Source organism: Hypanus sabinus, chromosome 12, assembly GCF_030144855.1.
Source record: "Hypanus sabinus isolate sHypSab1 chromosome 12, sHypSab1.hap1, whole genome shotgun sequence".
Classification (NCBI taxonomy): Eukaryota; Metazoa; Chordata; class Chondrichthyes; order Myliobatiformes; family Dasyatidae; genus Hypanus; species Hypanus sabinus.
In genome coordinates, this window is record NC_082717.1 from 13,891,420 (window position 1) to 13,906,140 (window position 14,721).

Here is a 14,721-nt window from a genome sequence, read left to right on the forward strand (position 1 = left end):
CAGGCATTGTATGAACAGTGTGTGACCACAATGGTGCACGAAAGGCATTGGAATTCTATCTATCTCTCCATGTCCCCTGACACTCCTACAGAAAAAGTAGAAGTCTCTCAATAGTATTGAGAGGCCTCTGCTTCCATAGGAGTGACAAGGAACAAGGAGCAGAGAATATGGCACTATATACCAATTAGTTATCAAGGCCTTAGGACCTTCATGTCTGGAAGGGCAGTTGTGACTCCTTATTGGCTCAGAGGGTTTGCTACACAATGTTACCCTTCACTTCACTGAATGAATTGGAAAGGTCTGAGGGGGCTCAATAATTTTAAGATTTTAGAACTGCGGGTTTAACCTGGAGAATCGGATGATTTATGAAAATTTAAGGGTTTTTGGTGACATATGAGTGAGCTATAGGTTACTAGGGGCTCATCACAACTCCATCTCCTCCCTCTGATCTCAGAGCCTGGCACATAACACCAGTGACAGAGGTTGGGGTCTGTTGGTCAAATTTGCCTCAGATTAGGGTCTGTTGATCAAGTTGTCCCCAGGTTGTTGCAGGTAGGTCAAAATGGTCTCAGGTTGGGGTCCATTGCTCAGTTAGGCATGCTGGGGTCTATTGATTAATCTGGCCTCAGTTTGGGGCCTATTGGTCAATTAGGTCTCAGAATTTGGTCTTTTGGTCAAATTTGTCTCAGAATGGGGTCTGTTGGCTAAGTGGATTCAGGACAACTTTTGATTGAACTTAAAACCAGAAAATGTTGGAAACACTCAGCAGATCAGCCTTTGGGAAAGCAAAATGATCTAACTTTTCAGGTCAGGAATCCTTTGTCAGAACAATTGATGTTCCTGGGTGTGAAAATGTTAAAATGTTGGTAAAATTCTGGTAAAATGTTCTCTGCCACACCTCAAGCATGTAATTCCAGACCTGCCCTTCCCATCCGTTAGGTGGCGTGAATAGCCTTTGTGCTGCAAAACCAACTCCCATTGTTCTCTTGTCTTTTTGCTTCCCTTGAGGTCCCCCCGGAAGGTAAGCCTGGTGAACCCCATAAGCTTTGCTTCCACGGGCTCCCTCCACAGATGCTGCCTGACCTGCTGGCCATTTCCAGCAGGTTCCATGTTTATTTCTTATTTCATGGAGGTTGGTGGTCCTTCCAATCACAACAGGTCAGCCCTGAAGGAGAGGTGGGGAGGTGGTGACACACTTATAGAAATGAATGGGCCCTGGAAAGAACTGAGGAACAGAGGGATGTTGGCATATAGGTCTAAGCAATTCTGGAGGGGACAGCACAGGTAGATAAAGAGATGAAGAAAGCAAGATGCTCATTAGACAAAGGAGATTCTGGACTTCTTCAGCAGCACCCACAGAATGATGGAGCTCAATAGGTCAGGCAGCATCTCTGGAGGGGAAGAAACAGTCAACGGTTCAGGCCCAGGCCCCTCATCGGAACACATAATGTCCTAATTATGACCTGTGGCTCAAAATGGCGACCGTTTATTTCCCTTCATAGATGCTGCCTGACCTGCTGAGTTCCTCCACCATTTTGTGGGTGTTGCTTAACTTATTAGCTAGTTCACAGAAGATGAGAGCAGGCGGGTTATGGTGCAACTTTTAATATTGGTTTTGTCCCAGAGTTAAATTGTGCAGGTCAGGGACCCACACTATAGGAAGGACTTGATTGCACTAGAGAGGGTGCAGAGAAGATTGACCAAGATATTGCCTGGGATAAAGCAATTCGGTCATGAGGGGAGACTAGGTAGGCTGGATTTGTTTTACCTAGAGCAAAGGAGGCCAAGGTGGGGACTAGACTGAGGTTTTAATTTATTGAGATACTGCATGGAGTAGGCCCTTCCAGCCCTTCATGCTGAGCTGTCCAGCATCCCCCAATTTAATCCCAGCCTAATCATGGATCAATGTACAATGACCAATTAACCTATCGACTGGTATGTCTTTGGACTGTGGGAGGAAACTGGGACACCCAAGGAAACCCATATGGTCACAGAGCAGGCTTACAAACTCCTTACAGGCAACAAGTGGCAGGAATTGAACCTGGGTCAATGGTACTGTAAAGTGCTGTGCTAACCACCACACTATCCTGCCACCCCTATGAAGGGTAAAGACAGGGCAAATAGGAGACTTTTCCCTATCTCCAATACGAAAGAGCATGGGTTTAGGATAAAGAGTAAAACGTTTAGAACATCAAACATTACAGCACAGGAACTATGTTGTGCCAAGCTGATTAACAGGGGATAGGAAGAAGGCCCATTTTCACCCTGTGCCCAGTTGGGATCTGGAATGCACTACCCAGGAAGGTGGAGAGAACAGTGACCCTCTCAACATGTATAGAGTACTGAGGCAAAGAGTTGAATTGCCAAGCATCTGAAGTCTACAGAGTGAGTGCTGGTAAATGGGATGGTGTAGATTGGTTGCCATGGAAACAGTGAGGCAAGGGGTCCTGATCCTGTGCTGTTGACTTGATATTTGCAAGCGTCCATTGTACAGTCGCACTCCCAGCTTGAGACAGCACTGCTGCAGCACCGTTGCATGGTGAAGGTCGGCATGGCAAGTGGCCAAGGCACCGGTGCATGCAGCAGCAGCCGCTTCCATTGCGCTGACACCACTGCATTAGGCTGCCCGCAGCACTCTCCCTCTCGGCCGCAAAGCATGACGCACGCACTACTCACGGAGACCAAAGGGGCAGCTGTGTGGACCTGAGGCAGCACATCACCCTCGACCCTCTCTTCTGCTTCCAGGTTCCCAGAGACGCCGCCTCCTGCCCGGCCCGTCATCTGAGGCTGCGCCCATGGCCAGGAAACCAGCCGGCGGCTCCGGCCTACGCTGGGTGGACCTCCGGCCCGTGCAGAGGGGGATGGCTGAGCCCTTCGAGATCAAGGTCTATGAGATAGATGATGTGGAGCGGCTGCAGAGGAGGAGGGTGGCCGATAACAAGGTTTGTATACTTCCTTCACTCTTTCTACTCACTGCTCCATCACAGTCAACATGTGTAACCTGAACATGACATTCAAACAGCAACTGGTTATAGTGCACAGAATGGGGGGGGGGGGGGAGGTGGAATTGGGACCAACTGAATTGTTGATGTAAAGGGAAGCTATGGGTCTTGGGATATGTAGTAACCTTTCTGAGAACACCATTAGCTTCACCCAGAACTCAGTATTTTAACACCGATACATTATCAGTTAATGTAAGGCAGTCCGATGCTGCCTTCAACCTCGCTCTTGCAGCTCCTGCCACGACACCGGTGCCAAGTTGTATCGGCCCTTGCCCTTCCCTTGGACATCAGTGGCATGGAGAGGGGAGACTCCCTGCATGGGCAACTGCTAGTCTTCGATACAACCTTGCCCAGGCCTGCGTCCTGGAGCGGGCACAGATCCATGGTCTCACAAGACCAACGGATGCCACACACATTATCAGTTGCAGTCTATTTAGACCTTAAGGAACAGGAGCAGAATTAGGCCTTCTGGCCCATCGAGTCTGCTCCACCATTCCATCATGGCTGATTTATTTTCCCTCTCAACCCCCTTCTCCTGCCTTCTCGTGTGCCTTCTTGACACATTTAGAATAATCACAAACATATCAACCTCTGCTTTAAACAACACCATGGACTCAGCCTCCACAGCTGTCTGTGGCAATGAATTCCACAGATCCACCGGCCTTTGGTTAAAACAATTTCTCCTCATCTTTGGTCCTAGATCCTCCCCCCGCTCCACATTCACTCCGTCTAGGCTTTTCAATATTCACTAGGTTTCAATGAGATTCCCCCTCGTTCTTCTAAACTCTAGTGAGTACCAGCCCAGAGCAACCAAACGCCAGTCTCATTGTTCAGCGCTCTATGTGTCACAGGAGTAATGCAACAGAGAGTGTGGATGGGGAAGGGCAAAAGTTGTCGTCAATCTCATGTCCTTGTTGAGTCATAAGGAGTAAGTCTTATGGAGGGACTCAATCAGCTGGAAGCCATGGCCTTTGAGACGTGCAGAGGGAGTCTAACGCCGGCTGTTTTTCACTTCTAGCTGCGGGGATTTATCTGTTTCAACGCAAAGCTGAAGATACCCGAGAACCGGCAGCAGAGGATTTCAGAGGTCAAAACCAAATACAACGTGTTGATGCAGGAGCTGGAGGCAACCAAACAACGGCTGATGCTAGAGCCCAGTAAATGGATCAGTGAGTGTGAGTACCCTGCTGGTGTGTCAACTGGGCAAGTTCCCACCGTCGGCAGGGGTCAGAATGCTGGAACCAGAAAGGAACAAGAGACACACACACACACACACACACTCTTACTTCCAAAGAATTACACCCTGTCAGAAACCTCTCTCATCTGTGTCCTCATCCAAACTTTACCTAATGCTACAATTGAACCCATAGCTACCACTTCTGCTGGGAGTTCATTTCACACTCTCAGAATAATGGCAGAACTTTCACATGAAGAAAGACTGGATCGACTAGGCTTATACTCACTGGAATTTAGAAGATTGAGGGGGGATCTTATTGAAATGTATAAAATTCTAAAATTCTAAAGGGATTGGACAGGCTAGATGCAGGAAGATTGTTTCCGATGTTGGGGAAGTCCAGAACGAGGGGTCACAGTTTAAGGATAAAGGGGAAGCCTTTTAGGACTGAGATGAGGAAAAACTTCTTCACACAGAGAGTGGTGAATCTGTGGAATTCTCTGCCACAGGAAACAGTTGAGGCCGGTTCATTGGCTATACTTAAGAGGAAGTTAGATGCAGCCCTTATGGGTAAAGGGATCGGAGGTATGGAGAGAAAGCAGGTACAGAGTTCTGAGTTGGATGGTCAGTCATGATCATACTGAATGGCGGTATAGGCTCGAAGGGCCGAATGGCCTACTCCTGCACCTATTTTCTATGTTTCTAATAAGCTGGAAATTTATAAACCGGTTAGCCTGACATCAGGGGTGTTAAAGGAGATGTGAGGGTTAAGTATTTTACATAGAGAGTAATTATCTGGAATGTGCTGCCAGTGGATCAGGTACAATTATTGGCTGCATCACAGCCTGGTATGGGATCACCAATGGCATTGAATGGAAAGTGTAGTGGATATGGCCCTCTCCCCCACTGAGCACATCTACACAGAGCATTGTCGCAGGAAAGCAGCATCCATCATCACGGACTCCTATCACCCGGTTCTTTCTTTCTTTTTCAATCTTTTTATTAAATTTCATATATAAAAAAAACATAACATAATATTGTATTAAATAGGTTATGAATACATTAGACTTAAAGTTAAATTAGTAATAAGATAACAATATCTTATTAAAATATCAGCAAAAAAATCGTACAATAATCAATCTAACCTATATTGATTATACATGAAAAAGAATAAGAATAGTCATCAAAAGAAAAAATATATAAAAATGCAAGAAAAAATGTATATTAAAAAAAAATAAACCTAAACTAACATGGGCAATAATAATAGTTTATTTGTATATGATAGTGTCAAAAACTCCGGAACTCCATACCAGAACAAGAATAAAAAGAGAAAAGGTCTGGAAGAAGCCAAATTAACTCATATGAAAGTGTCAAATGAACGGTCCCCAAGTTTCTTCAAATTTAATTGATGAATCGAAAATAGTACTTCTAATTTTTTCTAAACTCAGACAAGAAATAGTTTGAGAGAACCACTGAAATGTGGTAGGAGGATTTACTTCTTTCCAATTTTGTAATATAGACCTTCTGGCCATTAATGTTGCAAAGGCGATCATTCGTCTAATTGAAGGGGAAAGTCGACTACCATCCTCATTTGGTATACCAAAAATTGCAGTGATAAAATGAGGTTGTAAATCAATATTCCAAATTGAGGAAATGGTAGCAAATATGTCCTTCCAATAGTTATGTAAGGTAGGACATGACCAAAACATGTGGATCAATGAGGCCACATCTGAATGACATCTGTCACATTGAGGGTTAATATGAGAATAAAATCGAGCAAGCTTATCTTTAGACATATGAGCTCTATGTACGACCTTAAATTGTATTAAAGCATGTTTAGCACATATAGAAGAAGAATTAACCATTTGTAAATTTTTTTCCCATTTTTCCATTGATATATTGTATTGAAGTTCTTTTTCCCACTCCTGTTTAATTCCGCCCGATACCTCTGGTTGTATCTTCATAATCATATTATAAATAAGAGCCACTAATCCCTTCTGACAGGGATTCAAAGTAAAAATCATATCTGAAAAATCTATCAAAGTTGAATTGGGAAAGGATGGTAAAACTTTATATAAAAATTTTCTAATTTGTAAGTATCTAAAAAAATTAGATTTAGGTAACTTAAATTTGTTGGAAAGTTGATCAAAAGACATCAAACTACCTTCAGAAAAAAGATCACGAAAACATATTATACCTTTCCTTTTCCATATGCTAAAAGCTTGATCTGTTAAAGAAGGTTTAAAAAAAAATTAAGTAAGATAGGGCTATCAAGAACAAAGTTTTTCAGAGTAAAAAACTTACGAAATTGAAACCAAATTCGTAATGTATGTTTGACAATAGGGTTGGATATCTGTTTATTAAGTTTAACTAAATCAGCAGGGAGAGAAGAACCAAGAACAGAGAATAAAGAATATCCATGTGCATCATTACATTCTAAATTTACCCACTGTGGGCACAATGGTGAATCCAAATCTAGTTTCCAATATATTAAATTTCGAATATTATTCGCCCAATAGTAAAATCTAAGATTAGGTAAAGCTAATTTCTGTAACTGTCTTTTACTTAACCTGGGGTTTTTGTTTTGCCACACAAATGAGGAAATTTTTGAATCAATGTTATCAAAAAAAGATTTAGGAATAAAAATTGGTAAGGCTTGAAATAAATATAAAAATTTCGGTAAAATCATCATTTTAATAGCAATGATCCGACCAACTAATGATAAGGATAAAGGAGACCATCTAGTAGTAAGTTGTTGAATTTGATGAAGCATAGGTAAAAAATTCAATCTGAATAAATCTTTATATTTCTTGGTAATTTTTATACCTAAATAAATAAAGTTATCAGTAACAACTTTAAATGGTGTCCTGTCATTCAATAAAGTTTGCGCATTTAAAGGGAATAATTCACTCTTATCCAAGTTTAGTTTATAACCAGAAAAACTACCAAATTGAACCAACAAGGATAGAATAGTGGGAATAGACCTATCAGGATCAGAAATATATAACAACAAGTCATCAGCATAGAGTAATAACTTGTATAACTTCTCATTACGGGTAATACCAAAAATATTAGGAGATTCACGAATAGCAATGGCTAGAGGTTCTAATGCAATATTAAATAATAAAGGACTTAAGGGACAACCTTGTTTCGTACCACGAGATAATTGAAAAAAAGAGGATCTGTAATTATTCGTAAGAACAGAAGCAACAGGTTTATAATATATTAATTTAATCCATGATATAAAATTAGAACTAAAATTAAAATTTTTCAAGGCATTAAATAAATATGTCCGTTCAACTCTATCAAAAGCTTTTTCAGCATCTAATGAAATAACACATTCTGAGGTTGTGGGTGAAGAAGTATAAATTATATTAATCAATTTTCTAACATTAAAAAAGGAATATCGGTTCCTAATAAAACCAGTTTGATCTTCTGAAATAATCTGTGATAGTATCTTTTCTAACCTAATAGCTAAAATTTTTGTAAGAATCTTAGAGTCTACATTTAGTAGCGATATAGGGCAATAAGATGCACATAAAGTAGGATCCTTATCTTTTTTAAGAATTAAAGAAATAGTAGCTTCATAAAAAGATTGGGATAATCTCTTCTTAGTGAATGCATCATTAAAGATTTCACATAACCAAGGGGAAAGCAAAGAAGAAAAAGTTTTTAAAAATTCTATAATATAGCCATCAGGACCAGGAGCTTTCCCTGAATTCATTGATGAGATAGCCTCTCCTACTTCGGCTATAGAAATAGGAGCATCAAACAAACTTCGATCTTCATCTGTCAGTTTGGGAATATTCAAATTGTTAAAAAAATTATCCATCATAGACAGATCGCCATCAAATTCTGATTGATATAAAGATTTATAAAAGTCTTGGAAAGTATTATTGATTTCTTTATGATCAGTAGTCAGATTACCGTCTTGTTTACGAATTTTAATAATTTGTCGCTTAATCGAAATAGCTTTTAATTGGTTAGCTAACAATTTATCAGTTCGATCACTATGAATATAAAATTGAGCCCTGGTCTTAATTAATTGATTTTCAATTGAAGAAGATAATAATAAGCTATGTTCCATTTGAAGCTCAACTCTCTTCTTATAAAGTTCTTTGGTAGGAGTCACGGAGTAAATCTTATCAATTTCTTTAATTTTATCCACCAATAAAGCTATATCTAAATATCTTTGTTTTCTTTTACCAGCGGAATATGAGATAATTTGTCCACAAATAAAAGCCTTAAAAGAGTCCCAAAGTATTCCTCTGTCAATCTCTTCGGTATAGTTTGTTGAAAAAAATAAGTCAATTTGCTGTTTTATGCAGGTAATATATTCTGGATCTTGAAGCAAAGTAGCATTGAGTCTCCAAGATCTAGTATTAATGGAAGAGTCCGAAATCTTGATAGATAACTTCAAAGGTGCATGATCCGAAATGGCAATAGAATCGTATCTACAATCAGTAACATCTGTTAGTAAACGTTGATCAATAAGGAAATAATCAATTCTAGAATAACTATGATATACATGTGAAAAAAATGAAAATTCTTTATCTTTAGGGTTCAAAAACCGCCGTATTTCAGTAATTCCTGAATCAACCATAAAAGAATTAATAAGTAAGGCTGATCTATTCAGAAGAATTCAAATAGATTTAGATCTATCCATCAAAGGATTCAAACAACAATTGAAATCTCCACCCATTATCAACATATATTCATTTAGATTAGGAAGGGAAGTAAATAAACGTTTAAAAAATTCAGGGCAGTCAAAGTTTGGAGCATAAATATTAACTAGAGCCACTTTTCGATTAAAAAGTGAACCAGTAATCAACAAGAATCTGCCCTGTGGGTCAGATATAATTTCATGATGTGTAAACGAAATTGAGGGGTCTATAAAAATAGACACACCCCTAATTTTGGCGGTACAATTCGAGTGAAATTGTTGACCCTTCCAGAACCTAAAAAAGCATTGATTATCCTCCCTCCTAATATGGGTCTCCTGTGCAAAGATAATATTAGCATTTAGTCTATGGAATACTTTAAATTTTTTTTACGTTTAATCGGATGATTTAAACCATTAGTATTCCAAAAAATAAAATTAATAGACTTATCCATCATGCCAATATTAGTTGTATATATCATAAAAGGTTAAAAAGACACATAACCCATAATTCAGGAAAAGGGAAAAATGATACAGGAGCAACCGGAGAACATGACACCTCAACAATATTAATAATTTAAAGTCGGCCCATGAATTAAAAGCAAAAAAATAAAAAGCAAAAGCGTGAAAAAACATCCCTACCCCCTCCCCCAACCCCTCGAAAAAAAGCCAAGCGGCAGGCGCACAAACTAATACTAATATTACCCCCATTTCAAGATGGCAACTCCATGAAAAGATAAAAAGAAACTATATAACACCCAAATTTAAGTACAGGGTTGCAAAAAAAGAATATATATCAATCAAAATGAAAAAAAAGAAGTAATATAATAAAGCAAAAGATCATTAATAAAAAAGGATAAACATTAAAGTTTGAAAAAGTGTAATATACCTTTAAAAAAAAGATTCCATATTCAAATACAAGGAAAATGACGTTTCAAAAGCAAAGACTTATGGGAAGAAGAAACGACATTTTACCCGGTTCAAGAAGAGTTATTACCCCTCAGCCATCAGGCTCTTGAACCCTTGGGGATAACTTCACTCAACTTCACTTGCCCCATCACTGAGATATTCCCACAACCTCTGGACTCACTTTCAAGGGCTCTTCATCTCATGTTCTCAATATTTATTGTTTATTTATTTATTATAATTTCTGGTTTTTGTATTTACACAGTTTGTTGTCTTTTGCACATTGGTTGAACACCAAAGTCGGTGTGGTCTTGCATTGATCCTAATATGGTTATTATTCTATTCTGGATTTATTGAGAAACCCCACAAGAAGGCAAATCCCAGGGTTATATATGGTGACATACGTGTACTTTCTTTTATCACTAACTTTTATTGCAACACCAACAAACTACATTCAATACAACCAGTATTACATTTTGACTGTTTAACCCAACCACCCCCCAACCCTCATCCCCATCCCCCTCTCCACTCCTCCTCTCTCCCCCCCACCCCTCTCCCCTCCACTAACCATTTGAATAGTAGTGCATACACAGACGGAACATTCCTATTTTAACAGAAGATCTTTTAAGTTAGATATCAAATTTGTCCACACTAAGATTGTGTTTGGTCATGCATCATTTACCCTTGCTGATTATAATTTCAGGTAAGAAATGTCCAAAAAGCTCCGAAGCCAGTGAGTACTTGAAATATCATGAGGAGGTTTCCAACGTTGGACTACAATCTTCTTAACTGCAGTCAGACCTGCCAGCCAGATTTTTGACAATAAATTTACTTTGAGAAGCACTTAAATAGGCACGGTATAGAAGTATATGGTTCTAATACAGGTGTATAGGATTGGTATAGATGGGCTGAATGGTTGGCATGAAACTGGTGGGCTGAAGGGCCTGTCCATGATGGCATAGATAGGCTGGACAGCCAGCAACGTTTTCCCAGGTTGCAAATGGTCAGAGGCCATCCTTTTACGGTGGGTGGAGGACAGTTAAAGAGAGATGACAGAGGTAGGTTTTCTCCACAGAGAGCTATAAGTACGTGGAAGGCACTGCTGGAGGTGGCAGTGGGGCAGATACACTAGCGTCACTTTCGAGGCACAAGGGTGTAGAAAAATGGAGGGTTGTGAGCAATGTGTGAGGGAAGGGGTAAAAGGTTGGCATTATATCTTGGACCGAAGTGCCCAGTACTGTGTTGCTCTATGTTCTGTGACTCCAAAGAGTTCGTGTTGAAGGTCGATATGATTTTTACGTACTTTTGACCTGCTTGCCTGTCTCTCTTCCCAGTTGACCTGGACCAAGGCTTTGAGGTGGATTCATTGGAATACCTAGAAGCCCTGGAATGTGTCACGGAGCGACTGGAGCACCGGGTCAACTTCTGCAAAGCTCACCTCATGATGATCACATGTTTCGACATCGCCTGCGGAAGGCGCTAACGGATGGGGGAAAGTGTTGGGGGGGGGCGGGAGTTGTGAATGGCGAGCGAGTGCACAGACAGACCAGGAGGAAGGAAACAGAACCACCCAAAGATAACAGGAAGACGACAAGCGGAAGTGCCAAGTGTGGAGCACGTATGCGAAGAGTTTTATTTCCCCACTACAGAATGTACAAAAAAAAGAGAGAAGAGAACCAGAGATGAATATTGGAGTGTGAGAATGTCTTTTCTTTCATCATATTGGGAGAGCACTTTCAGGAACATTGGTTATGTTGTATATATATGAAGGCCTTGCTCCAGTTCCCTTGTCTTCGGAGTGTGAGGATGGACATGGAATGCAGGGCGGTCTCTGATGAGCTCAGAACAATATACAGAAGGACTACAAGTGCCTTGTAAACTTTATTATATTATCCAAAATCTTACACGGACTCATTATTGTACAGTCGTTGGTTGGTGATGCATATTTCACTGTACGATTATAGAGGCAGTATCCATTTTGTAGAAGGAACTCAAACCTACACACCATTCCTGTTTATATCCATTCTCACCACAACAGGGAGGGTTATATAAAGAAAAATTTGACACAGGGTGGGAGGGGAGAATGCTTGTGATATCATGTTTTCTTCTGGGCCTGTGGCAGGTTATTTGGTAATGTTTTGAATCAAGTTTCATGGTACATTTTTTTATATAAAGATTTGACTGATTGTTAAGGGTATTGTTGTGTGGATTTGAGTTTTGAAATCCAGTAGATTTTCAGATGAGCAAGAAATACAAGGGTAATGTTTCAGTAAAGGTTGAACTCAAAGGTTGTTTTGCTAGGTGTTTTAGCTACTTGCTGTTTTTAAGTAATTTGTATCTATAGAGTAGGCCTGTAGTCAGGAAGCAGCACATTATTAACGTGACTGTCGTTTACTAACAGTGAATGAGCCACTCGGAGGCAAGGTGATGCCTCCCTGGCAGACTGATTCCTCCCCCAAGCCTCGACGTAGAAATTAAGCACATTAGATTTGAAAGCAGATGAGCTCTTCCCGCATTATTGACTGTAGTCGGTGAGATCATTGTAAATGCACTCCTGCACATATCAAGCAGAATACCTTTTTACCTGGATAGACTCTGCATATTTGTGAGGTTTCTTGGTTTCATGGGAACAGAATAATAAACCCCTCGGGCCTGCTTGCCCCTCAATTTGCCCCCTTATTGCCACATCTTTAACCAAAAAGCACAAAAGTAGGCCCCATCCCCATAACAGCATCCTAACTACATGAGTTCCTCTTCCCAGCAGTGTGTCCCGAGCCAACTCTGCCTTGGTGATCCAGGTGCTGGTCAAGCATTCTGCAAATCACTTCTTTCCCAAATGATGCAGCCTCACCTGCAACATAAACTCACCTCCTAAGCACAAGAGAATCTACAGAGGCTGAATGTCTTGAGCAGCACACACTAAATGCCAAGGAACTCAGCAGGTCAGGCAGCATCTGTGTAGGAGAATAAGCAGTCAATGTTTCGAGCCAAGATCCTTTATCGGGACTGGAAAGGGAAGGATGTTCTGAGGAGATCTGTGGGCGATGAAGGGTCTCGGCCCAAAACGTCATCTGTTTATTCGAACTCCATAGATGCTGACTGACTTGCTGAGTTACTCCAAAATTTAGGATATGTCACATAAAAGCATTGCAGACTCCACCCTCCCCTTCAACTTCTGATACCGTGTTCCCTTCTTTGCAGCTGAACTTTGGAAGTGGAACACAGGTAGGCATTTTCCTCATCCTGCATGGCCCCTGATTCAGTGTGGTCAAAATCACCCAGGAGTACCATTTCAACCAAAGATGCAACTTTTCTCCTTGTTACCAAGGCTGCATCTTCAAATCTTACTTTTTCAAAAGTTACTCTTCAACGATGTTCTTCAACTTCAGCTTCAGTTTAGGTCAGGTCTCGGGACCCAAACCTGTTACCACCTAGCAGTATCACTTACTGTACTCCAGTATGGAGACACGATGCATTTCGACCTGGAAAAGTCCCGACGATCTGTCTACTAAATCTTAAGACCATAGGCATAGAAGCAGAATTCGGCAATTCAGCCGATTGAGTCTGCTCTGCCATTTCGTCAAGGAGAATTTATTACCCCTCTCAACCCCATTTTCTTACCTTCTCCCCATAACCTTTGATTTTCTAAAGTGATGTCTTATTCTGAGTCTGTAACCTCTGTCCTAGATTTCTCCACAAAGGAAATATCCTCAGATTTGCCATTTGACCTGCCAAACAGGTCAGAGGTTACTTTCAATTCCATATTCACCGATTCATCAATTTTACTTTGGGGATGATCACATTGTTGAAGCTTTGTTCTACTAAGACTACAATTAAGATAGTGAACAGGGTTTGGAAGAAAGCTAATTATTGGCAGAGGACATCAAAATTTGTTCTTTGAGGTAACGAGGTCTATCTGGGTGACATCCAATAGCCCATACAGTAGGTGGATAAATAAGGTTGCAGTTCTGTCTGAGAGCCACGTTACCTCCGAGTGGCCTTTCCCGAGGTTGTTCACTATATTTTGCGGATATTTGTCTCTTTAATGGTGCTTAAAGCAGTTTCACCTCTAAGTGTCTACACGTCCTCTCTCTTTTGCCTACACTCAGAACTGCTGCCAACTAACACATCTTTGTCATGTTATGTATGAAGGACATAATTTATTTATGAACTCAGGATGCTCTTGTTTTATAAAGTTGCTTGTATTTTGTAATTTATTTACACATTACAATAAAAGGCTAACAATTGCTATCTATGCATTGTTATGTACAGTCGCCTGATTCACACCTTTAGGCTTCATTTTCTTTGCCATTGTCTTCTTGGACATCTATTGTCAGAATAATTGAAGCTTGCTGTTTACCTAACCCTTGTATAAAATGTGTATGATAGTCAAATATTGTAGCCTGGTATTGTGAATAAACATTATATTTTACATCCTGTAAAAAATACTTAACTGTCTTGCTGAATTGTGTATGAATGTACCAGTTTGCTGGACGCACTGCAGTTTACCGCATAGGACAGTACAGCAGTGAAACAGGCTCAGAACCGCACACAATATTCCAGATGTGGTCCTACTAACAACGTATACAGCTACAGCATAACATGGTACTCCTGTACTCAGTGCTCTGTCCCACGATGCCAAGTGTGCCATATGCTATCTTCACTATCTTGTCTCCCACTATAGCGGAAATTTAACTCAGACATTGATTACTTAATTAAAATCAAAATAAGAGTAGCTTTATTTGTCACATGTACAGTACTGTGTTTAAGTTTTGGGCCCCCGAGATTTTTTATTTGGTTTCAGGTTGTACGGCCTCCACTGAGCCCTGATCTCAACATCATTGAGGCAGCCTGGGTTTACCTGGAGAGACAGAAGCAAGTGAGACAGCCCAGGTCTGCAGTAGAACTGTGGCAAGTTCTCCCAGATTCATGGAACAATCTACCTCTGTCTGTCGGTGGAGTAACAGTAATTCTGTGCT

The 14,721-nt window shown here is 40.5% G+C and overlaps 1 protein-coding gene across 2 annotated transcripts in view; it reads left to right on the forward strand.

Annotated features, from left to right (window-relative positions):
- Positions 1-14,022, forward strand: part of kif26ba (kinesin family member 26Ba) — a 356,970-nt gene extending 342,948 nt beyond the window's left edge. For both annotated transcript variants that reach the window (XM_059985564.1, XM_059985565.1), the window contains 3 exons: positions 2,746-2,942; positions 4,021-4,177; positions 11,077-14,022. In XM_059985564.1, the coding sequence (XP_059841547.1) occupies positions 2,746-2,942; positions 4,021-4,177; positions 11,077-11,225 (503 nt within the window). In that variant the 3' untranslated portion in view covers positions 11,226-14,022. The remainder of the gene's footprint in view (positions 1-2,745; positions 2,943-4,020; positions 4,178-11,076) is intronic.
- The last annotated feature ends 699 nt before the right edge of the window (positions 14,023-14,721 follow it).